Here is a 25,232-nt window from a genome sequence, read left to right as displayed (position 1 = left end):
TAGAGAAAGCTCTTCACTCTTCATGTTTTCTTCGCTAGCTTGCAAAGTTAAAGAACTCCACAATTTCTAGAGTTTGCCATTTCATACTTGGTAGGAGATGCTGCCTTTCTGCATAGTTTATGGCTTAGCAATTCCCAAAAAAGTTGTAAGGCCTCAACAGTGTGTGTGGCATTATGACTGTCACCCTGACTATAAATAAGAGGAAAATTACGGTGACCTAAATGTGTGTGTGTGTGTGTGTGTGTGTGTGTGTGTTTATCCTTGCCCACGTCTGCTATGGTTCAGTGAAGACGACCATCGAAGAAGAAAGCTTTTCTTCCCTGAATAAAATACATTTTTATGATTCACTGTCTCCTACATGGGGAGACAGTACATATCCGAACCCAGGGGAAGAACACAACAAGAGAAGTTCTACTTAGACGTTCTCATTTTAAAAAGACTAAATTAAAGGGCTGAAAGTCAAAAACAAGATGCCTTCTACCAAACTCAATAAGCAATTTAGAAACGTTGTCACGGTTTCACCAATAGGTCACACAGCAGTACTCGGTGGGACAGAGCTGGCTGTTAGGACCATTCACACATGTCTGCTCTGTGCTTAGTCAACATTAACATTCAAGTTCAGAAAGATGATGGTGTTCCCTGGCCGCCTGTGGGGCTGGGGGCAGGCCTTCACTCAGAGACCAGGATTACAGACTCTGAGGGGCACCTGTGTAGGGTCACAAGCACGGCAATGCCAACCTTGTCTCAGGAAGGTTAAGGCAAGGTGTCAGGGTTGTATTGGCGTCAGCGCTGAGCGTTCGCAGCAGAGTTGAATCCAAACTCCCGAAAAAATTAAAGTCATGAGCATCTGTACCAGGAGTGTATGCATTATGTTGGGTGTGCAGAGGTTATATGCTTGATATGTAAAGTAAACACTGTCCACATTACACTCTTACAGCAGCACAGTATCTCCTGCACACTGCACTGAAGACGCAAAAACAGCTCAACTGTTTACACTGTGTAAGATCATTTCATCCCGGTCAACAGCTTGAAATAGTTCAAGCCATTAACAAGCTACATTTGTGATTTACAGGTTAAAGATTAGAAGTACTTCAAAAATTAAGAAATACAGAAGTTGGTAAACAAGAAAATGAGTATGTTCACTTACTTTTGAAATGTTACTTGATCGACTAGCAGATCTGCCTGGGGATTTGTCATTCTGAAAATAAAATTAGAAACACCAATTAAAAGAAAGGATGGTACCATGGAAAAAAAAACAAAACATAGGAAGACTTATGAATTCTTTCTGTATATTTTGACCAGTAGACCTGCTCATTGCTTTTGCAGATGGCATGCCTCCCACCAAACTGTATTTCTCTTAAAAAATATCTGTAAATTTGAAAATATTTCAAGAATGTCTAAATATTGATTGAGCTGAGACATTTATTTCTAGGCAATGATTAATTCTCTACAACAATGAAGGCAATTCCCTGGAAAATAAAAGTACATAATGAAAGTAAAAATCCACTGATTCTTACGTTGCTTCTGCGACCTAGAAATTCTGAGTAAATTCTGGTTCTCTATGTCGGTATAGCTTCTATTCCAGGTAAAGGATCCACACATCTAACTCGTGTTCTTGTGAATCGCATTGCCTGCTTTTCATGTTATTTTTCACACTTCCAAAACTCAAAAACTCAGTAAGTATAAAATTAAAAAACTTTATCCTTTCAACCCCTCCAGTTTTTACCTCTTAAGGAATTCACAATGTAACAGAAAATAAGCATGAAAAATGCCATTTTCCTTCTTATTTTATTATTAGTGCCGTACAATCTGAAAGCAGCATGGATCTAAGCAGGAGCTGAGTCCTCTCACTGGAAGCCCGAGGATGCGCTGTTGTTGCAACCGCAGTGTGAACATGTAAGTCATGGCCAGCCCTGGGCCTTCACAGTAGTTTTGGTGTCTTTGGCAATTCAAGTGTTACTGTGAACTACACTTTGCCATGTACAATCTTAAAACAAGGAAACAAAGCTTTCTCTTACTCAGAGGGAATAAGGAAGTTGGTTTGTCTTAACTTTCAAAGCAAGTCTTCAGAAGTACTTTCTGACTGGGAAAACTTCCAAAAACGATCAGTGCGATTGGCTACTATTAAATTGGGTAGCTTGTTCCATAACTTTGCAGCAACATGCTCTTCTTTGTCTATGAGTCGATATGGTTGTCACACCTTGTTACAGTCCATTTAGACTGAATAGTTTACCTTGAATTAAATATAAGCTGTCTTAGGATACAAGGCAACCTGCTGGTATGCCAATTATGGTAACCTTACAGGGCAACAACGGTGGGAAGCAACACTAGTTCCCGCTAAGTTCGCATAAGTAGGGGGTCATCACTTTCAAAAAAAGACAAAAAATGACAACTGCCTAAGCACATCTCAGTATCTTGAAGATCTTACTGCATTGCGGCTAGATACGAAGAATCCCATAAAATTAGACATGGAACTTTTGAAAGGTGATTAACACATGCTAATTACTTGAAAAACGAATTAGCACATTTTCCAGATAATGTTTGGTCCAACATGAATGAAAACTTTCTGAAACAGAGCCAGAATAGAAAACTCTGAGAAAATATACTAACATGTACAGAAATTGGCAAAATATGCATCTAGACAGCACAGAAAATCTTAAATGCCTCTATTATTAAAGACCACAAGAATTCAATAAAGAGTATAAAACAAAACAAAACAAATCAATTTTCTAGTGGAAAGAGGTATAAAGAACTATTATTTTTAGCAGTTTTTTTTCCTTAAAATTTATTTGGGATGCAGGAAGACTGAAAGGAAAACACACAGATACACATGTACACTTGAGAGAGAGAGAGAGAGAGAGAGAGAGAGAGAGAGAGAGAGAGAGGGCGGGCAATCCCCACAGCCATCTCTGCCTCCAGGGGTCCCCATCACCAGGATGGGGGAGTCAGACCATACACTTCAGTATGGGATGTTGGCATCTCAGTTGGCCCTCGGATCGTGAGGCTAAATGCTTGCCTCAAGAAATATTTTCTTAAAGTATGCACTTTGAAAATAATTGCAAGATCTATGACCTTACTACTAGATCCATGAGGGAAATGATGAAAAATATAAATGAGAAGAGAGACATAATCATAGACGCAAAAATAGAAAACAATTCCACATTAACAAAATCATAACAAATTAAAAAAAATCTAGCAGAAAAAGATTATATCCTAGCAAAATTAAGGTTCCAGAATTAATTCAAGAAGAAATAGAAAACCGGAAGGACAATTAGTTAAAGGGATTTAAACAAGGAATAGGGTGATGATGAACAGGGCACGGCGATTTCACAGCCGAGCTGTGGCTTTGCTAAAATTCATACAAAAGTCCAATGCTATTTTCACATTTTTTTATATAACATACAAACTTCTCTGAATTATAGTACCAATCTTTTTAAAATGAAACCTCCATGTATTAAGATACTGTCTAAAAAGAGATCGAGCAAGAAGAGAGGGAAAGTAGTGACTTAAATTGATACTATTGATGCAAAATATTTCCTAATGAGCACCAGTCTTTGGATGCATTTAAAATGTAAGACAAAGTCTCCAAGGAATTACGTAACTGATATTTCTCCTGGATATTTTCTTGACAGGAAATCTGTCAACATAGAACATTAGATCAATACACTGGAAGAGTATCTAATAAAATACAACAGTATAATCTTATAATTAAATGCTTAGAAATTGTTGAGGTAGTTTTTCAGTCTTATTCTAATGTAAACGTCAAGTACAACAAGACATTTTAAAAATTCCTTAAAACAGTAAATATCCTAAAAACTAATGTCAAGTGTCATTCTAAATGGCGAAACGCTAAAACTATGTCAATGAAAGAATTCCTGTCAAAGACACCTGCCCCTCCTGGTATTTTCTCCGTGTCTCACAGTTCCTAGGAAATGCAGTCATGTGTAAATAGGCCACTTGGTAGAGAAGGATTGAGGAAGAGGCAAGAATGTAACTTTCTCCCGGTGGTGATATTTTACAGAAATCCCCAGCACCTCAGTCAATAAAGCAATCCACTGTAGTAACCACAACTTCAGTAGGTGATAATTATACCCTGGCAGTGTTTAGTAGGTTTCCCATAATAAACTCTGGTGCGCTAACACGACAGCAGAGTTCCCCTGTCACTTTGTGTCCCCCAGTATTCTTTCCATTCCAGGGCAGAGCTAATACTGATCAGTTTCCCTGCCTGTCACATAAACCATAAATCGAGCCTAAGATTTCTTCTGTGCTGTCTTTTTTTTTTTCTATTGCGCTGTGCTGGGGCACCAGCCTTCAGAGCAAGCCAGTGGTTACATGAGGAAGGGCCCTCTGCTGACTTGGAACAGACACCTTGAACACTCACCAGAGAGAAATAAACTTGCATCTTGCTTTTAGACTGTCATATTTCCAGATTTATTTATATCAAGAGACTTCTTTATCTTCATAGGAACACTACAAAATCAATAGCTTTCTATAAGCAATAAATATTCAGGAATTTAATAATAAAGATAAAAACTACAAAACACTTAAGAATAAACTTAACAAGGGAAGCATAAAATCCTACTCAGAAAATGTAAACTGTAAAACTATAATCTATAAAAATCTAACTGAGGAGCATAAATCGATTTGACAAGTGCCAGCACCATTCTTGCAAGGGAGGATAATTTCACGAAACTCCAAGCCTCTATAAATTGACACATGAATAAACTATATTCCCAAATACACCTCCACCGGACTTAACTCCCTCTGTTCCAGAGGAAGAAGATATCTAAAATAATACTAAAGAATATATGTAGATAAAGAAATGCTTGAGAATAGTTAAGAAAATAATGAAAGAATGAAGCAGATTTTTTTATTATGTCAATGTGGTATTAGCATAGGAAATCACCAAAATACCAACACCATCCAGGATAGAAAATCCAGAAATAGATGTAAGAATTTGATATATAATGAAATGGGGGTTTCAATTTAGTGCTGAAAGGGCTGTGTTTACAACAAACTCTGCTGAACAGCTGGTAATGTACTTGAAATACTGTTTTCACAGTATAGATGAAATGAAACAAACTCCCAAATGTTAATAATGCAAATCTTTGTATCGCAAATTTAATCCTAGGAGGGGGGAAAGCTACATGACTAAGATAGGAAAAGGAAACCTCAACTACTGGTATGTTTGAGTATGGCCTATGTGGACACATGACCAAAGTTAGAGTAAGCAAGCCGACAGCCATGCCACACAGATGACAAAAGTTCCGTTTCTATATTATAGATGTAGGTTGTGTCTATTTGACAAAAAAAAAAAAAAAAAAAAAAAAGAAAAAGAAAACAAAAGAAAAGCTAACAAGAAACCCAAGAAGAAAAATTATTAGCAAAAGATAGGGACAGAAATTCTTAACAAAGGGTACAGGTTACTGACAAATACATAATAAGATGCCTAAAATGAGAACAGTCACAACATGTATATTAAACAAAAGGACTTTGCTCTCTACTCATCATAGCAGAAAGATTAATGGGTTGGTGGTATCTCTTTTTTCAAGACTTATTTTTTCATTTTAAAGGCAGAGTTTTGCAAAGAGATAGCAGGAGAGACACACATAGAGAGAGGTATCCTCCATTTGCTAGAACGGAGGCAGTAAAATTTTCATTACTACAAGGAAACATCTGACAGGTGCTACTCATGGACTTGAACATGGATGCAGATTTTATAACCCGGCACATAAAGAGCTGAGCCAAGGGCCTGCCACCTGAGCTAGGATTTTAGAGCAGTTCCAAGAACGACAATATGGTATGCGCTTAAAAGTGCCACTTGGAACTGTGGGGTTAGAAGCTAAACCTCTCTCTGTTAGATGACTCTTCCCTAATCAAGGTATTTTAAATTAAAACAATTTTTTCTACCAATTACTTTCATTTTAGTTAAAAGTCAGTGTGATAGGGAAAGCCAGACAGAGGCAGTAAGAGATTTTCCATCTGTGGGTTATTTTTCTAAATGCCCACAACATCTAGGATTGTTCCAGGTAGAAGCCAGAATCCAAATTAATCTCTTAGGTATACACCCAAACCCAACTACTTAGGCTGTCATCTGCTACCGCCTGGAGTGCATAGTAAGTTATAAATAGAGGCAGAGCTGGGACTTGCAGCCAGCATTCTGACATGGGATGCTTGGGATCCAAGAGGCATTCTTAGCTGCTGTGCCAAATGTCCACCCCTCCACTTTTATCTATTAGAACTTACTTGTTTTATAACTAAAGGATTTCATTGATTTCATGCTTTATGCATGGGAAATTCTGAGGGCCCTGAACTTTAATCTCAGTGGAAATCAGGGAGAGCCAAGATAGGCACTTAGGAAGATGAAAATAATATGAATTAATGACCATTTATTAAAGGTATTTGAATTTCTTATCATAGAAATAATCTCTAGCAATAAGATATAATAAAATAAGGGCTGACATATCTGGAAGAAGTTCCACTTTCAATATCAGAAGTTCAAGAGGCATTAAGACCTTTGACCACAAGTAGATCTTAAAATATAATGAATTCTCAACCTTTACAGGATGAATACAATTCAGCACTTCTGAGATCTCCAGTTACGATGGTTCATGGAACAATTACTAAAATTCTGGCTAAATATAAAGTACAGAATTTTCATCTGTACAAGAAGATGATATGTTGCTGTTATCAAAATATTGGTGCTTCAAAATAAAATGGTAAATAATTACTTTGTACTAGGAAGATTCATACATTTATTTAAATAGTTTCTGGAAGTCTTTATCAAAGGACAACACTAAATTTTCATGAGGACTCTTGGCCCAATTGCAAAGTCGAGGACATCTCTTAATCTGGCAAATGTTATTGCTTATGTAATAAAAAAAAAATCAAAACAAAACTAAAGAAATCCCTAACCTTCCAAGTATCCAATTCCCAGACGAGAATTTCATTTACATTTTTGTTTCAGAGTGCATTATTTTAGAATGCTTACTTGCCCAGGTAACCTGCAAACCACACAACTACATTATTGCTATAGAAGCACAAGCAGGAGTTTAATTTATGACCTTCTGAGGGAACTCTGGGTCCCAGCTTCCACCCGGCTCTGTCTCAGTCATTGTGAGGCATTTAAGGGAGTGAACCAGCAGATTGGAGCTCACTCTCTCTGTGTTCAAAACAAAAAAAGGAGACGTTTAGATCTTAGACTACCGCAGACTAGGTCAATGTCATCACATCACTGGAGAAGTCACAACATGAGAAAACTCAGCATGATGACATTTGTGCTGGGAAGAACGGCAAAAACCGCATGTGTGTAAAATGGATTAAAAACTATTTCAGAGAATGCTGTATCCTTAATGAAAGACCACTAAACTGAAATGACATGGACTATTTTTAAACACCCACTTCTTACAGTTTTAAAGAACATTATTTAGTATTTATAAGTAAAAGAGTGCATGAGACAATATGTAGAGTTTGTTAGCATGACATTCAGAATAAATTCTCACAAGGAAATACTTTTAGGAAAAGTCTTCAGTTCTATTTTAGTTACTAAAAATTCCTTTCTGTGCTGATTTTCAGGAATAATTTTTACTTCATCCTTTCATCTTCAAACTAAAGTGAGTTTCTTTCAAAAAAATCATCATATTAGAACTTCACAAAATCATATCCTATAATTAAAAAAAGGTCATTTTTTTCTCATGAAGTACCCTATGACAAGACTTGGTTATTTCTGTCTCCACCTGTAAGTCAGAATACCTGAATGACAATTTAAAGTAATACTAAGCTGTGGCTTACTTTTTTTTGTCCCAAACACATTGTCATCTGCTTATCAATACGTAGACGTAGATACCCTTTTCACTGTAGGCAGGTTTCATACCCTTTTCACTGTAGGCAGGTTTCATACCCTTTTCACTGTAGGCAGGTTTCAGGATTGAACTAAACCTTGGTTCACACTCACATAAAATGAGGGACTTGGGGGCCCGGCATGATAGCCTAGAGGATAAAGTCCTCACCTTTAACGCACTGGAATCCCATATGGGCGCTGGTTCTAATCCTGGCAGCTCCACTTCCCATCCAGCTCCCTGCTTGTGGCCTGGGAAAGCAGTTGAGGACAGTCCAAAGCCTTGGGGACCCTGCACCTGCGTGGCACACCCAGAATAAGTTCCTGGAACCTGCCTTTTGATCAGCTCAGCTCCATGCATTGTGGTCACTTGGGGAGTGAATCACTGGATGGAAGATCTTTCTCTCTGTCTTTTGTCCTCACTGTATATCTGACTTTCCAATAAAAATAAAGTAAATCTTTAAAATAAGGGACTTGATGATTACACATTAATTTTCTTAAAAAAGAAAGTGTATTTATTTATTTGAAGAGTTAAAGGGAGAATGAGAAGGAGACAGCTATTTTCCATCCACTGGTTCATTCCGCAGATGGCCATGACCATCGGGACTGGGCCATGCAGAAAACAGAACGGCGCCCAGGTCCCCCACAGGCATGCAGGGGCCAAGTGCTTGGAACATCTTTTGCTTCCGGGTGCATTAGCAGGGGGATGGTTTGGATGAGTCTCAAACTTGCACTCACATGGAATCACTGTCGCAGCAAGTGGCAGCTTGACCCTCTGTGGCACAGTGCCAGCTCTCATCTTCAGCTCTTAATAAGGGCATATGGCACTGTAAAATACTACCTAAATGTATAACCCTACCCCCAACTCTATTCATCTCTCACGCACCCACTGTGTGCTTCCCTAACTTCCATCAGTCCAGAACACATAGCATATATTTGGTCTCAATACAGATCTTTGCTTGTGTCACCCTTACAACATACACTGTTGATCAGGAACCACACTGGCTGTACATTTTATCTTATTTCTAACATGGTACGGATTTATAGAAGCAAGGAAGTGATGGGAGACTCACTGCTCAGCAAGGCGGCCAGCTTATTCCCTACAAAAGTAGCAGCAGCCAGAGCATTAGAACTTATGCCCCTTCGTGGTTAAGTCCGAAACACCATAGGAAGAGTCAGGTGATGTTTGTCACTCAGGAGATTGTGTAGTTGGATAGAAAAACCTGAGTTTAGGGAACTCAAGTCCATGACAACGGCCAGGAGGCATGCCTGCCCTGTGTTGCAGAGGGAAGGAATACATCTTCCGAGGCACTTTGCTGTGTGAGCGTACTTCACCACACTTGCAGAAGGAGTGGGTTTTTGGCTTGGCAGTTGAGGTGACAAGCTCAGCCCCTCACTCTAGCTTCCTGTTAACGAGAAGCCATGACAGGCAAACCTCCTGGCTCAAAAGGACCCCACCACTCAGACTGAGTTCGTGGTTTCAGCTTCCACACAGAGGCTCTTAATCAGAAACTCTTAATCTTCAGGTTCCTGTCTCTCAAACAATTCAGTTTGTGAAAAAGAGAATTAAAATAAATTTTATGCTAAAAATTTTGAAATCTATGCATTAAAGCAGCATCATAAAAACGCTGATTATGGAAAAACTACACATCAGTTTCAAAAGTAGGCTGACCTATCAACCCAATTTTTCCAGAGCTTTTTGAGTTGCTCACATACAAGTATCCTTAAAAAGATCATCTAAATCACAAATAGTGTTTTATATTGAATACAAATCACAAATACTTTGCTAGTAACATGTGCAGAAATATAAGAAATGTATGGAGAACTGTTTCCAACATAATTCAGCTTTAATGTTACGCATTTTAATTGAGTGTACTCCTTTTCAACAGGGTAATAGTGGAATAAAGTTTAAAGCAGAGAGTTTCCAGAAGGCGGCTCAAATGCTATCAGGAGATACATGGCACCTCTCAGAGTCAAGGGGATTCCCGCATCACCTGCCACAAGGGAGAGCATTCGCTATTTTTAAGAAACACTGTGTCAGTGTGTAATAGCCTTCTTGGGCTGTTTTCTTTATTGTATCTGTCTTGTCTTCACGACCATTTTACTGACTTAATCCCCACAGAGCAGGGTGTTCTACATTCAACTCATTATTCATCCTTGGGTAAGTTATTCAAAATCACAGACTCTGTTCTCTTGCATGCAAAATCAAGTGGGTGAAATTGAAAACAATGTTCTGTTATCCCAATTAGCCTTGTGTTTGTGATCTATGGTTTAATTGTTCACGATTGTCCAGGATTCTTGTGTGTGTGCACACGTGTATGCAAATGTGAAGAGAGTGAAAGGGAGACATACAAAGACTCACACTCACAAACACACATAGTGCAGATTAATCCGCCTTATTGTCATCTTCATTTGCTCTCTATGGAAAACAATCTGTATTGATTACTTCTGCAGGGAATTATGGAGAAAATGTCCAGTGGGAAGTCTTCAAAAGATATTAAGGAGCTGTTCTTGAGCTGCCACTAAAGTCACAATCCATTCACTGAGCCATTTTGCTTATTCTGCCCATGAACCCTTGTAAACAGGGATACTTCCCACTGTCTCTAGGTTTAACAGGGTTGATACCAGAGATGGTGTTGGGTTCAGATGCTAACTCTGTCTGCCACTTTGCAAACAGTGTGATATCAGGATAGCTACTTTGTGTTTTGACTCTTTCAGTTTTCTTTATTTTGTCTTTTAAAAACAATTTATGTATCTGATAGTTCTTTTCCCCACCCACAAGATGCCAACAACAAAGCCAGGGGCTACTTCCAGGTCTCCCACATGTGTGGCAGGACCCACATACATAGGCCATCTTTTGCTACATTTCCCTGGCATTAACAGGGAGCTGGAATGCAGCAGCCAGGACTTGAACTGGAATCCATATGGGATACTGGCACTGCAAGTGGTGGTTTCACCGTTACACCATAATGCTGGGCCAGAACCTTGGTTTTGTCATGAATACAGTTGAAACAATCTATGTTGGGAAAATACACTGAGGAATATGAGGTGCTTGATATAAAATCCACTGATACACATCTGAGATGAATAAAAACCCCTCTTACTAAGAACACTAACGCCAGCGCGTTCATGTGTTTTCCCAGGACCGTGCGGCCGCTGTGCCGAGCTGGCTTCCCTCCACAGGTGCAGAGCTTCTCCAGTGGAGTGTCACCTCACACGGTTCACTCTTCCTTTCCCCTTCACTCTCTCTCCGGGCAAGCCACAGGGCACATCCGCCACAGCGGGCTGCAGCTACATTAATGCTACTTATTTTTTTTAGCATATTTATATTATGTTCAATTATGTTACAATAGACATGACAAAAATGTTTAATTTTAATCATTTTAAGTGCCCTCTATTCAGTGGTGTAAGCACCTTCGCAAAGTAATGCAAATTCTTTTTTAAAAGTCATTTTTTAAATCTAATTTTTGAATATGTATTACAGTGCAAAAAATAAGCTAGCACAGAAATTCTAATTTCTTTTTTCAAAACAAAGGAACCCTGGAGTTATGCCTGCAATTTTCTTTTAAATGACAACTACATGTTCACAAAGAGATCACTTACTTATGGAGAAACTCTATAAAATCTCTACCGAATTTCATCAGTTGAGCTGGGCTCATCAATTGCACTCACTCACTTCTTAGTCTCCTTCAATCTCTCTATGAATAATGAATGAAGTCTAATAAACAGGCAATTAATTGGTCAGCACTAAACAGGAGTGACACTCTACAGTGGAAAATAAAAAAGGCTGGGACAGAGAAAATCAAGTCCTTAACTTCACCTGCCCATTTAGTCACGCTGACACCTATCCCGTTGCTAACATCCTGTCCTTCCCAAGGGGATGTGAAGAGGAGGGAGGCATTGAACTACGAAAAGAGAACCTACGCACCTTTTTATGAAGTCTTCTTGTTATTGTGCATTTGCTCACATGACCCATGTCCAATTTGAAAAATTCCATTGTCCAAAAAAGTATACTCAAGGAGGATGAGTAATTTACTAACATGCCAAGAAATACGAAGACCAAAGTGAACTGTGTCATTGCGTGTTCCTCTACAGAACGCTGGATCTCAGGTGAGATGCTCCAAGGAGTGACGGGGGAAAAGACAGTGTTTAAAGCCTGACCTGTTGTGAGGCATACAGGCAGTGAACCTAGTGACGAATAAACTTCACATCACAGCCAACTGCAGACAACTGTTCAACTTAGTAAACAAATGCACAGTATTGTAACAGGCAAAGATGCTGTAGTTCTATATCTGAGAGGGTACACGGAGATCCATATTTTGAAACATTGTTTCAGATGATCTCTTTGGGGGCCAGCAGTAGATTGATTTGCAAAGAATCTAGCGAGGGAACAAAGTGCCACTTGGAAGAACACAAGAGTTTGTGTTGGCTGGAATTCCGTTCTCCAAATCAAACTAGGAAGTGGGCACTTAAGTATTCACAACATTTTCTGAATTTCAACAGGAGACTTCAACATGAAGATGATTCATTTGAAAGGCATAGAGGCAACAAGGTGAGAAATGATAAGAGGTGGAGGATGGGGGGGCAGGGATGGAAACTGTGCATCTACTGGTTTATACCCCAAATGCCTGTAACATTCAGGCCTGGGCAAGGCTGACGCCAGAGGCTAGGAACTCTATTTGAATTTCTCATGTGGGTGGTGGGGCTCAGAAATTTGGAGGCTCTTCTGCTGGTTTCTCAGACATATCACCTGGAACTTGAAGGGTCAAGGAGATTCCAGTCCATGGGAGAGGCTGGCCTTGGACACTTGGGAATAAGCTTGGGGACAGTGCAAAGAAGTGGCCTAGCCACTGGCAAGCTTGGTGTCTTATGGGCTTTAAGAGAAACAGGCAACGTTTATTTCCAAGTTCACATTTCCATTCCTCCCTCTGATAACACCCGCTGCTCAAGTCTCGGTGTGTGCTCTGCTTAGCAAAGCAGCAGAAGGGGTGCGTTTCAGCTTTGTGTTGAACCAGACGGAGCAGCATCCAGCTGATCATGAGACAGCAAATGATCTCTGCTTCCATGTCTTTTTAAGTCGCCATTCTCCACTACCTCATTATTCCATAGACATTTCCAGCAATATTGTAGGGACGATCAATGTGGGTGTTAGCTCCACAGGGATCCCTTCTGAGAAATTCTCATTTATTCCATCATTCCTGGGGTGCAATTACACCATACGAAGACAAACAGATGGGAATGGTTTGGAATGGATAACTCAGCTGGTAAAATTTTAGGACTGATAAAGTCAAGGTCAGGGGATTGTTCTCTATGGTAATCATGGAGCAATTAACTTAGAATGAGAAATAATTTTCCAAAGGCAGTGATTAAAGGTGTACCCTGGCCAAAGATCACTGTCACTATGAAACCCAGGTGGGAGAAGAGGCCAGCTTAGTCTGTCAATCAGCGGACTCATTAGTCCAAAATGACTTGTTAGGGGTGTCTGTGACAGGCTCAGACAAGGAAGAAGGAATTAGAGGCAGAGAAGGACAAAGCAGAAATAACTGGAAAGAATTAAAGATGTTCTATCTCAACTCCAGTGGATTACATTGAATATATGTGATACCTTACAGGTATGTGTGTCCACCCCCTAGAACTTCCCTGAATCTTAATGAATAGGTATGAGTCACCTCAAAGTGAATGTCCCCAAACTTAAAAAAAATTCTATTTGATAGGAGAGAGGGTCCGGGAGGAGGGAGAGAAGCAGAGGCAGAGGACTCCTGGGACTCCTGAGCTGGTCTCTTCCCCTGCCCCCCGCCCGACGCTTTCAGCGGCTGGGAGCTGGGCACTCACTGCAGATGTCCCATGCAAGTGTCAGGGATTCAACTGCTTGAGGTGTCGTCTTATGTGTTCTGGAATATGGATTAATAGAACGCTAGAACCAGCAGAGGAGCCAGAACTGGATCCAAAGTATATGGGAAGTGGGCTTTCCAATATGTACCTCAAATATCCAGTCAAAAGCTCATCCTTATAAACAGCTTTTAACTCTTTTTTTTCTTACTTAGGAAGTCATAGCACAGCCAACACAGATCAATTTATTTTTGCTTATACCTCAGCCAATTTTCTGTTACCAGTGGCATGCAGGCCAGAAAATAACATCTCTGGGTATTCTGCTCAGTCACACTTCTGTTCTTACAAAATTTGTAAGTTATTTTAATTGCAGAGAAGAAAGTAGCCATACTCCATTATTTCTATTTTTATTATTTCTATTTCCATCATTCTATTTCTATTTATACAGCATTTATCTGTTTTTAAAATGGAGAAATAAAGCATTTGTTTTAAATAATATCCTTGACTTTGTAGAGGGTCGATTAGGGAAAGATGAACAATCTCAAATCAGGAAGCAAGCAACATCAGGAATCATTCACTAAGGGTTCAAAAACAATCATTATACGATGATTTCATTTTGTGTCGAAGCTGCCAGCATTGCCACTCCTGCTTGTCCTCTGCTCACATGCCTGACGAGCGCAGAACAGAGGCACCAAACACGTCATCAGCTAAAACACATGTGCAGAGAAGGCAAAGGAGATGTGGACAGGGATGCTAGGTGTGGCCAAGTTCATGTGTATGGAAACTGCACACTAATTACCTCCACCTAATCTGCTTCTCTTCTTTAAATGAGTCAGAGACCGTGCCACACAATAGAAAGACGATATAACATCTTTCGTAGGGAAAAGACAAACATTCTCCTAAACTGATCGTGTCTTCGACAGTATGGAAAAGTGTAACAAAATAAACACACTGAAATCGATGCTAAAATATGCAAGCCCAACTGCAGGTTTGGTTCTGTGCATGCAACAAACCACCTCGGATTTAGTGAGCAGTACTTCCAATTTAATTGTTCCATGGAATGTCAACCTAAATTTATAACTGAGCCCTATTTTTAAATCAATTTCTATCTGTGCCACGTAGCATTCCTGCCGCCAATGACAGAGTTTCCCGCTCCTGTGGCTCTGGCTTCATCCTCCTGTTCCTCTTTCTCTGTGCCTTTTCCTCCCTTACCCCAAACCCGACCTTTTCCTGAGAACCATTCGCACAGATGAGCGTGTAACAGTTTCCACTGAGGCTCTCTGTCCTTGGAGGCACGGCCTAAGGTGTCCCGTGGATATCCTGTCTCTCTCAGGCTGCCCAAGTCACCTGACCTCATCAGCCCTCACCTCCACCACCACACATCGGCACTGGGGAGTGTGGTGGCAGAGACACTTGCTCAAAGTAAATAAATAAATAAGACTAAATGAAAGTACAAATTCAGACAGATAAATACACCACCGAAGCTGGACTTCACCCTTCAAAACACTGGGTGAGCTTTCTAAAATCACACCTTGCAGAGGTAAAGAAAACAAGGTTTAGGGTATGCTCAAAGTACATACTAACGGAAGATAAATATGTAATCTGTAACATTAAGGGATTGCACTTATGTCACCAGGAAAAAGAAAGAATTAATCTCCTTTCAGGGAACCACAAAGAAAACTGCCTTTCATAAAATCTGAGAAAGAAGGAAATGACTTCTTTAAGATTTTTTTATAACGACAGGCAGGCTGAATCCGTAGCTACCTAGGCCAAAATACATCCAGCTGGGAATTTATTTTACAGTGATTTCAAGCTGGGAGTGCCCCGAGACTCTGGCAAAAGCAAACATAAATTTTCTCTAATGGAACCTAAGAGTGTTTTCAGGTCAAAAAGCATCCCCACCGGTGAGGTTCCCAGGTAGACAGGCTCAGAGGCAAACCCCAAATTTCACAATCAGGTACCACAGGTGATACCCACTAATTAATGGACAGCTCAATCTGACACGTAAGGCTTCAAGTGCCAGTAGTGTGAGACATGCCATATGTTCAACATATTTAATAAAATAAATGAGAATGTTGGCTATATGACTCCCGGAGGAAATGCTACTAAACAATCATCAAGCAGATTCCAGCACAAATTGAACAAAGGACTAAACTGAACCTTTTTGTTTTAGCTAAAATAATACAATCATATAATAACCAAAATTAAAAACTGAAGTGGTTAATCAGTAAATATATGCCTTTGTTAACAGAATGAGTTGAAAGATATAAAGAATTTGCACAAAATGAATAAATGAAAATACGAAACAGAAATGTGTATGATTAAATCCAAACACCCAAGATCTATCAAAGCATGAGAATGAAATAAAGCTTTATGTGAGTTTTCTCAGTTTTCTCAGTTTGTTGCCTTTCTACATTCTATATGCATTTTAAAATTGATTTGTTAATTTCTACAAGAAAAAAAAGTCCTGGAATTGTTAATGTCATAGCATGGAAGTGTAGGTCACGGTGGGAGAAAAGCTGTCTGCTGTTTCAATGGGGGTCACACCGTAGCAGCAGGACAGAGATCAGCTCAAGGTCCCTGGGGCAGGTGATTTGCCCAAGACGCTCACATGGTACAGCAGTGAGAGAGAGAGGAGAGGGGAAGGGGGGAGAGAGCGAGCGAGCAAAGGAGGAATAGCTCTGACACTGGCGATGCCTTGATCTCCAAGCCATACCGAAAGAGGACCAGAGTCCTTCCTAGCGGGACCAGCTGTATGGCAATAGGTCCACACGCTTTATGCAGAACAAAGTCCCTGATCCTTTTTATAGGGAAGATGCCGAATACGGGGTGAGTGTCGTCATCAATTTTCGAGGAAATCTCCCAGTCCCCTGGCCCATCCTGTGCAAAGTACAAGCGGTGAGAAGCCGCACACGGCCTGCTGCCCTGCAGGTACTTTGGTGACTTCTTCTCTCTCATATATGAATGCAGCATGGCACCTCGTGTGCATTCAAATATTTTTCTCTGCAATTGTGTATGTTTTTATGATATAAGTTTTTTGGATTGATTTATTTTTATTGGAAAGGCAGATATACAGAGAGGAGGAGAGAGAGAGAGGAAGATCTTCTGTCCGATGATTCACTCTCCAAGTGACCGCAACATGTAGAGCTGTGCAGATCAGAAGCCATGAGCTCTTCCAGGTCTCCCACATGGGTTCAGGGTTCCCAAGGCTTTGGGCCGTCCTCAACTGCTTTCCCAGGTCACAAGCAGGGAGCTGGATGGGAAGTGGGGCTGCTGAGATTAGAACCCACAGCCATATGGAATCCCGGCACATTCAAGGCAAGGACTTGAGTGGCTAGGTCGCCGTGCCGAGCCCTGATACAGGTTTTAGATACTATCTTGTTAAGCTTATTCCTGTGTATTTTAATTAACGCATCACTTAATCATACTACTGGGTAAATATGTCACATTATTCTATATTAATATGTAATTAAACATGTGAGAATTATATTTTAAAATATTAATTTTAGAAGTATAGCAGTAGGTACGCACACACACACATGCTCAGGTCCCTCGCGCTGGCGAGAACTCAACCACTTGAGTTATCAGCACTGCTTCCCAAGGTTTTCAATGGTAGGAGCCGGAACTGGGAGCTGGGACAGAGATTAAACCCAGGCACTCCAGTGTGAGATGCAAAGCAAGGACTTTAGCTGCCAGGCCACCACGCTGGGCCCAGAAAGTGCTTCTTAAAGTATGCACTCAACAATGAGATATATGGAGAAAATTTAGCTTGTGTGATGTTACTTTTACTAATTCTTATTGAACTAAAGACAAAATGAAGGCATCATAGGAAAGCAGTGCAATATCAAATACCAAACACATTTTGAAGCAAGACTACTGAAATTTGTTTTTTCTTTCATTCTTTAGTAGATTCTTAACCTTGTTAGGCATTTATTGGCAAGCGTTTTTGGATCATGATAAGCGTTATGTTAATGCTAAGCATTGTAATTATTAGAGGAAAAAATACAAATCACAAGAAAGTATACTAGTCACAGAACATATGATATAAGATAAATAAATAGGAGGTACAAAATGTCCTTAAAAAATGAAAGATAAACACTACCATCTGGACAAATTGGCAGAACAGCCTAAATAGGCACATCTAAGAAGAATCACAAACACATGAAAATCTACTCTACTTCACCCGTAGTCAAGAAGCCTAGGAGCAAGCCAAATCCATTCGTAACATTTTACTCCCACTAAACTGGTAGAAACTAGAGTTTGACAATATCAAGTCTTGGCAAGAAAGTGTTGCTATCACTACCGCCCTGCTAGGGGAAATTGAAATTGCTACAGCTGCTTTGGAATATCGTTTTTCTTTGCCAATAAAACTGAAGGTATGTACACTTAATGGCAATGTTGTCTACCAGCATTTATATGAGGACTTTTTTCTGCGTTTTCCTTTAAATCCATAAGGAACTTCCAAAAATTTTATTGACCGTAGTCATACAAATGAGTTCACGTGGGAGAAAAAATTTTAAAATTCATGCAAACTTTTCTTATAATACACATCATAAAATATGCATTTTCTTTGAGGCCACACATGAACAGATTACTAAAAATTTTGCCTCACTATAAAGTCATCTTTTAATTCCATCCTAGGAACACTTTGATCTGCATTTGCACATTGATACATGTGTCTAATAAATACTCCTTTGCACTACTTATTGTGTAATAAAAATAAAATTACTTCCTTGAACCAGATGAGTTCCCCAATTTCTACCAGATAAGAATTATATTTTTTTCAGCTTTAACTTAGCATGTCATCTACTTAGTATTCAGGAAAATTCCTGTTCACTGAGGCTGCCATTGCTGTTCTCTGATTTTTAATCACCACAGTTTCAACTTTATGAGAGGTTTCTATGGAGAGAAGATGGGGTGAATGATGAGAGGTGGTGTTTAGATTAAATCCCGAATCTCACCAGTGTATTTCTAAACTCCCAGCTGTGACAGAACAGCAGCTACAAGAGATATTTTCAGCAGGGCCTCTGTGAGGGGCACAAAACACTGCTTTCATATTCAAAGGTCTAATTGTGACAGACAGTGAGCAAGATGGCTTTCTCCTTCTCCAGGGTCTCACTATCGCCACCAGGATTTGGGTTGGATGAACTGGGACCTCTGTACAGCATCACCCTTTCCATGTGCATTGGCAATGCAGTATCAAGTGCAACAAACAGCATCCACCATTTGGGAACCTCGACCTCCAGCACAGTGTATGTGAACAGACAGGAGATGTCTACAAGGACTATCAGAAGTAACCGAATATGTTTCAGTGGAGACCCTGAAGGGATGGAAGCTCCATCCTGAGCCTCTTGACAAAACTGGAAGGTGCAGGGTTGAGACGTGAGAGGTCACTTTGCCACCAGGAGCAGACTGCCTTGCTGCCTGCTCACTCTCTTCTCTAGGTATGGTTTCCTTCTTGGACTTCAACTGGCCGCCTCAGCTCCAGCCTCACATTTTCCCTTGTTCAAGTGCCATGAGAACAGAAACATACACATCGTTGTGAATCCAAAAAAAATAAAAAAAAAAGCTTCCACCATCACTGGATGGGATCTGTACATCACTTGTCTAGCCACTTCCTTTGCTTTCAGATCACACCAACCAATATTGGAAGGTGAGTTAATCTGAACTAAAACCTGTGTCCATTGCTGGAAGAAACAAGAAATAAGCTGGGAGGCAAAAGAACAAATATAACTCTACGTAGTAAGACTTGGAACTGGACACCTTGGATTTTTTAGGAGGAGATCACACACCACTTCAGACGCCCTCTTTCTGTGCAAGAAACTTGGTGATGACTTCGAGCCCACAGAGCTCACCCCTGCTAATCTGCTGACTTTAAAATCAGCTGATTCTCAAATCCAATCCCATGTGAAATCTCAGTTCTCTCTTGGTGTGTACCATCTTGCAAGGCTCTGGGGATTAAGGTGTAAACGTATCTATGACATGCAGGCACAACATAACCGGTCCACTCCAGTCCTATGCCGGGCAGTGAGGGCTGCCCTTACCCTCCTCCTAGAGTAACTGGGAGGAGTTTTCCATTATGGTTTGGCTGATGTTGAAAAACCTACACATGTGCTGAGTTACTCCTTGATAATAAGATACAGTTTTCCCAAGGCTTGAAGAGCTGACGATAAGCTTACATCAAAACGTATTCCCTGTGGGGATTACTGTAAAGCAGAGCTGAGAACATAAAAATCTCATTTCCTTACATAGGGAAATAGAATTTTTTTTAAACTTCGGAATTCACTGTGATTTAATTTTTATGGTTATTTTCAATTTTTAAACTTTTAATTTAGTTACATCTATAATTCTTTTTTTTATTAATTATTTTGCATTATGTGACAGTTTCATAGGCTCTGGAAATCCCCCCACTATAATGCTTTATTAACCTAATTTCCAGACTCCATGAGCAATGTCTCAGAATGTATCTGCATACACCTAGAACTAAAAATATGAATAATAAAAGACATAAGCCATAAGTCTGCAATCATAAAACTTATTTACTTTTATAAGATTATTTTAAAAATATTAACAATGTTACAAATTTTAATGCTGATAATGTGTCTATTAATCAGGTTTAATCATACGAACAAACCACACATACATAAACCAAGCAGAGTTGGCATTACATAATTTGGAGGGAACTGGCTAAGTATCGTGTGCTGTCTTCATGTCTGATCCTGGTGCTTAAAGGCATTAGGGTATGGGGAGAGAAGATGGGGATAAGAGGGAACAAGGAAAAGCTCGCCTGAATGAGTGTGAGCTCTTGAAACCAGCTTGCAACCCACAACAGTTCCTGCAGTGTCTGCTGGGGAAGACACTGTCGTCCTGCAGAAGCTGGAAACTAGTGCCAGTGAGCCTCGGAGCAGGTCTAGGTGTGCCCTGACTCTCCTGGGATGAGCCACCAGGCACAGCACAGCCTGTTGAGTGGCAGAATGCTTCACTTCTGCCTCCTCTGGCACACAACGGGCATCCTTGCTGCTCCCCTCCAAGATGACACACAGGATGGAACTGCAGCACTGCAGCCAAACCAGTAGCCAGCTCACACAGTCTGAAAAGCCTGACAGGCACTTAGTTCCACTAATTCTCCAAGTATCAAGCACAACACATAGCTTCGCACTTCCCCGTTCCCTTCACACACTTGTGACTGAGCACTGAGTTCGCACAACATTTCTTCATAAAGACAAAACCACCAGTTGATAGAGTCCTTCCATTTCTCTTTCTTGGTGTAGTATCAGAGTTCATCTGTCTCAGAAGCAAAGAATAGTTCAATCCATTGACTAAGAGGAAATAAAGCGGTGGGGTGGGAATTAAGGCATTCTGTTTTACAGAAATGTTATACTGACTGTTAACTAGCTAAATAAACTAGAAAATTGAGGTGATTATCTAAATGATTGTGGAGTCATCTTTTTTTAAAATAAAGCCTCATTCTCTCGAATTGTATTCTTCTAAAATGGGCTTCCATAATTTGCATTACTTGAGTTTCCTGCTTCTTCATTACTTTATTTCAAAGTTGTGTTTGACCTGTACTAGGTCACCATGTGAAGCTGAGATTCCATACCTGAGCACCTGTTCAAGTTCTGGTTGTTCCATTTCCCATCCAGCTCTCTGCTAATACACTAGAGAAAGCAGAAGATGACCCAACACTTGGTCCCCTGCCTTCAACTGGGAGCCCCAACTGGGTTCATCTTGGACCACTCTAGGAAGTTGACCAGCAGACAGAAGACCTCCTTTCTCTCCCCCTACCACACAGTGCCATTCAAATAAACAAATCTTTTTAAAAATAATTAGTAAAAATTGATCAGAAAGTATTATAACTTGTTTCATCAACAAATTTGCAAATGTAGAAGAGATGGATTTCTATGCACATGCAATCTATGAAAACTGAGTCATAATGACGTAGAAAATATAAATAGAACAAATAAGACAGAGATTGAATCAGTAACAAAATGAAAAGCTCAGGAATAAATGGCTTCAGTGTTGAGTTATACCAAACTTTTCAAAATGAACTAATTCTTTCAAGACTATTCAAAACAACTGAAAGGGAGGCAATCCTTCCATACTCCTGCTGTGAGGCCAACAACACCCCAATTCCAAATCCAGACAGAGAAACATCAAAGGACGAGAACTATGGATCAATATCCCTGATGAATATAAAGGAAGAATCCTCAACAAAATAACGGCTAATCAAATCCAACAACATAACAGAAAGTTTGTTCCCCTGGGCCAAGTGGGATTTTCCATGGTAAGCAGGGATGGTTCAACATATACAAATCAATAATTGTGATATACCACATTAGCAAATGGAAGAAAATACACCATATGATAACCCTACTAGATGCAGACAAAACCTTTGATAAAATGCAAGACACTTTCTTGACAAAAACTTTGAGTAAATTGGGTTTCTTTTTTTTTTTTTAAGATTTCTTATTATTGGAAAGCCGTATATACAGAGAGGAGGAGAGACAGAGAGGGAGATCTTCCATCCGATGTTTCACTCCCCAAGTGAGCCACAACGGGCCGGTGTGCGCTGATCCAATTCCCATTTCCCCCCTAAACAGCAGTTGGGGTTGCTACTTCTGGTGAGCGAAATGTGAGAGGAGTTAGACGGGGTAGTAGGCAGTTAGGGTATTCTGGGTCCCCACCATGTCCTGGATTCACCAGAGCACGTCTCTTCCAAGGGACAAGGGTGACATTGGCATATCAGTTTCCCACCTGAAGCAGAACCTCTTCCGGGTCTCCCACACGGGTGCAGTGTCCCAAAGCTTTGGGCCGTCCTCGACTGCTTTCCCAGGCCACAAGCAGGGAGCTGGATGGGAAGCGGAGCAACTGGGATTAGAACCGGCGCCCATATGGGATCATGGGACGTTCAAGGCAAGGACTTTAGCCGCTAGACCACGCCGCCGGGCCAGAGTAAATTGGGATCAAAGGAACAACTGAGCTATAGCAAGGCTTATGTTGAAGGGTGGGTGGGGGCAGGGAGCTGGAAGCATTTCCCTTAAGATCTGGAAGCAAAGATGCCCACTTTCTCCACTGCTTTTTAATATGGTTCTAGAAGTTTTATCCAGAGCCAGACAGTACATGGTGTGGTGGCTCAGTGGCTAAGTCCTTACCTTGCAACTGACACAATGCCATATGGACACCAGTTCTTGTCCTGGCTACCCTATATCCCTTCTGTTTCCCTGCTTGTGGCCTTGGAGAGTAGTGGAGGATGGCCCAACATCTTGGCAGCAGGTTCTGGCTCCTGGCTTCGGGTTAGCTCAGCTCTGGCCATTGCGACCATTTGAGGGATATATCAGTAGATGAAAGGTTTTTCTCCCTCTCTCTCCTTCTCTCTGTAAATCTGTCTTTACAATAAAAATAAATCTTAAAAAATTACAGACAAAAGATAGAATAATACTCAGCCTGCTTACTTCACAAATTATCTTAAATTGTTTAAAATGCCACATATTTCCAGATTAAAAAATTGAGTATAAATGGATGGTCACTGTATTTTATAATCTCTTATTAAAAAACCATGAGGAACACAATTTCAATGAGTTAGGAAGAGGAAGAACTAAAATTCACTTTATTACAAGGTCCTAAGTGCATGCTAGATAAAATTAAGAGCAGAAGTACAGCTCATTTTACCTGTTCTTTTTTCTTTTTTAAAGATTTTATTATTATTATTGGAAAGCCGGATATACAGAGAGGAGGAGAGACAGAGAGGAAGATCTTCCATCCGATGTTTCACTCCCCAAGTGAGCCGCAACGGGCCGGTATGCACCAATCTGATGCCGGGACCAGGAACCTCTTCCGGGTCTCCCATGCGGGTGCAGTGTCCCAAAGCTTTGGGCCGTCCTCGACTGCTTTCCCAGGCCACAAGCAGGGAGCTGGATGGGAAGTGGAGGTGCCGGGATTAGAACCGGCGCCCGTATGGGATCCCGGGGCTTTCAAGGCGAGGACTTTAGCTGCTAGGCCACACCACCGGGCCCTTACCTGTTCTTTGGGAAGGTGATAAAGCAAGCAAAGTGTTACCCAACATGCAAGGCTGTCCACTTCCCCTAAATTTAAAAATAAGGCAAAAAAGTTTGAAATTATTTATTAGCACAATGCTGCAGCAATTACTGCCTTTTCTTTAGGAAATGCATATGTAATTATTGTTTTTGAAAAAAAACCTGACTAGATTTCAAAAACTCGATGATTCATCTACAACACGGTGCTTATTAGAACTCTATTGAATGTAACCTTTTGCACTTTGTAGCTTGTGTCTAAAATTAATCTCTGTATAAAACAAAAATGAATCTCAACGTAGGTTTTAGTTGAGTAAAAACTCCGTCAGCAGGCATTGAGGAACAGGACTCAACATCTTAGCTTCTTTAAGTAAGATCCTCTTTTAACATCACATGTTAAGTATATGGAATATATGAAGGACTTCAAAATGTTGATAGAAAACGGAATCCAAAGATATATCGATGCAATAATTTTGAAATCCATAATTCTTTCACAATGTACATTTTCATAACATAACGTACATTTTCTGATCTCTCACACATTTTAAACTGTAGGTCATGCAAATAAACTCATTTAGAATAAGGCCTGGGGTACTGCTGGTTGGGAAGGCCAGATCCCAGATCAGAGCACTCATGCTCAAATGCTAGCTCCATTTCTGACTCTAGCTTCCTGCTGACATATGCCCTGTGAGGGGGCAGGGGATGGTTCTAGAACCAGTGCTTGGACCCTGGCTTTGGCTTGGCCCACCCTGACACTTGTGTGAACATTGGAGGAGGAAGTGACAGACTGGAGTTATCTGTGTCATGGTGTCCAACAGAAACAGACACAGAACATCAAATACTAGGGCCTGTTGTTCCTTCATTAGCAAAAAGTCACAGTAGCACTGCTTTCTTCTGTGCTTTGCCAAAAGTAAACGAAGTATGTTAATGACATAACCATATGCAAATATTTATGTGAGAAAACAAACTTCCGATCTAACCACACTTAAATATCTAAGATAAAGGAAAATAAACAACCAAAGAGGCCATAGCTTAATCTTCTCATTGGTTAAGAGAAGCAAACAACATGAAAGAAAATATAAATCTAGTATCTTCTTTGGCTTCAGTTCCATGCTAAGCATTTTACATATATCATTTGATTCTCTTTACAAGAAGTCTGTGAGGTTGGCTCATCCATTTCTTGAAAAAAAGAAATTAGTATTTAGAAAATTCAACTGATCAGCCATACGGTTACTACACACTGGAATCAAACTCCTTCCCATCCCTAACACCATCTTCTGTTATCAATGAGAAAGGCTTACTCAATCGCACACTTACCAACATTCACTAACTCAATCACCCAATCACTCACCCTCTAGCATTCACTAGCGTGATCACACACCCGCACCGGCTGACATTTACCAATTCAATCACATGCTCGCACACCCTCTAGCATTCACTAGCGTGATCACACACCCGCACCGGCTGACATTTACCAATTCAATCACATGCTCGCACACCCTCTAGCATTCACTAGCGCGATCACACACCCGCAC

The 25,232-nt window shown here is 40.4% G+C and overlaps 1 protein-coding gene across 5 annotated transcripts in view; it reads right to left on the bottom strand.

Annotated features, from left to right (window-relative positions):
* The window catches only part of MARCHF1 (membrane associated ring-CH-type finger 1), a 251,530-nt gene that overhangs the window by 93,039 nt on the left and 133,259 nt on the right, over nucleotides 1-25,232 (bottom strand). For all 5 annotated transcript variants that reach the window (XM_058657463.1, XM_058657464.1, XM_004591422.2 and 2 more), the window contains one exon: nucleotides 1,148-1,198. In XM_058657463.1, coding sequence (XP_058513446.1) covers nucleotides 1,148-1,198 — 51 coding nt within the window. The remainder of the gene's footprint in view (nucleotides 1-1,147; nucleotides 1,199-25,232) is intronic.

Source organism: Ochotona princeps, chromosome 32 (assembly GCF_030435755.1).
Source record: "Ochotona princeps isolate mOchPri1 chromosome 32, mOchPri1.hap1, whole genome shotgun sequence".
Lineage (NCBI taxonomy): Eukaryota > Metazoa > Chordata > Mammalia > Lagomorpha > Ochotonidae > Ochotona > Ochotona princeps.
Note: the sequence above shows the minus strand (reverse complement) of the source record. Positions and strands in the feature narration are given on the sequence as shown.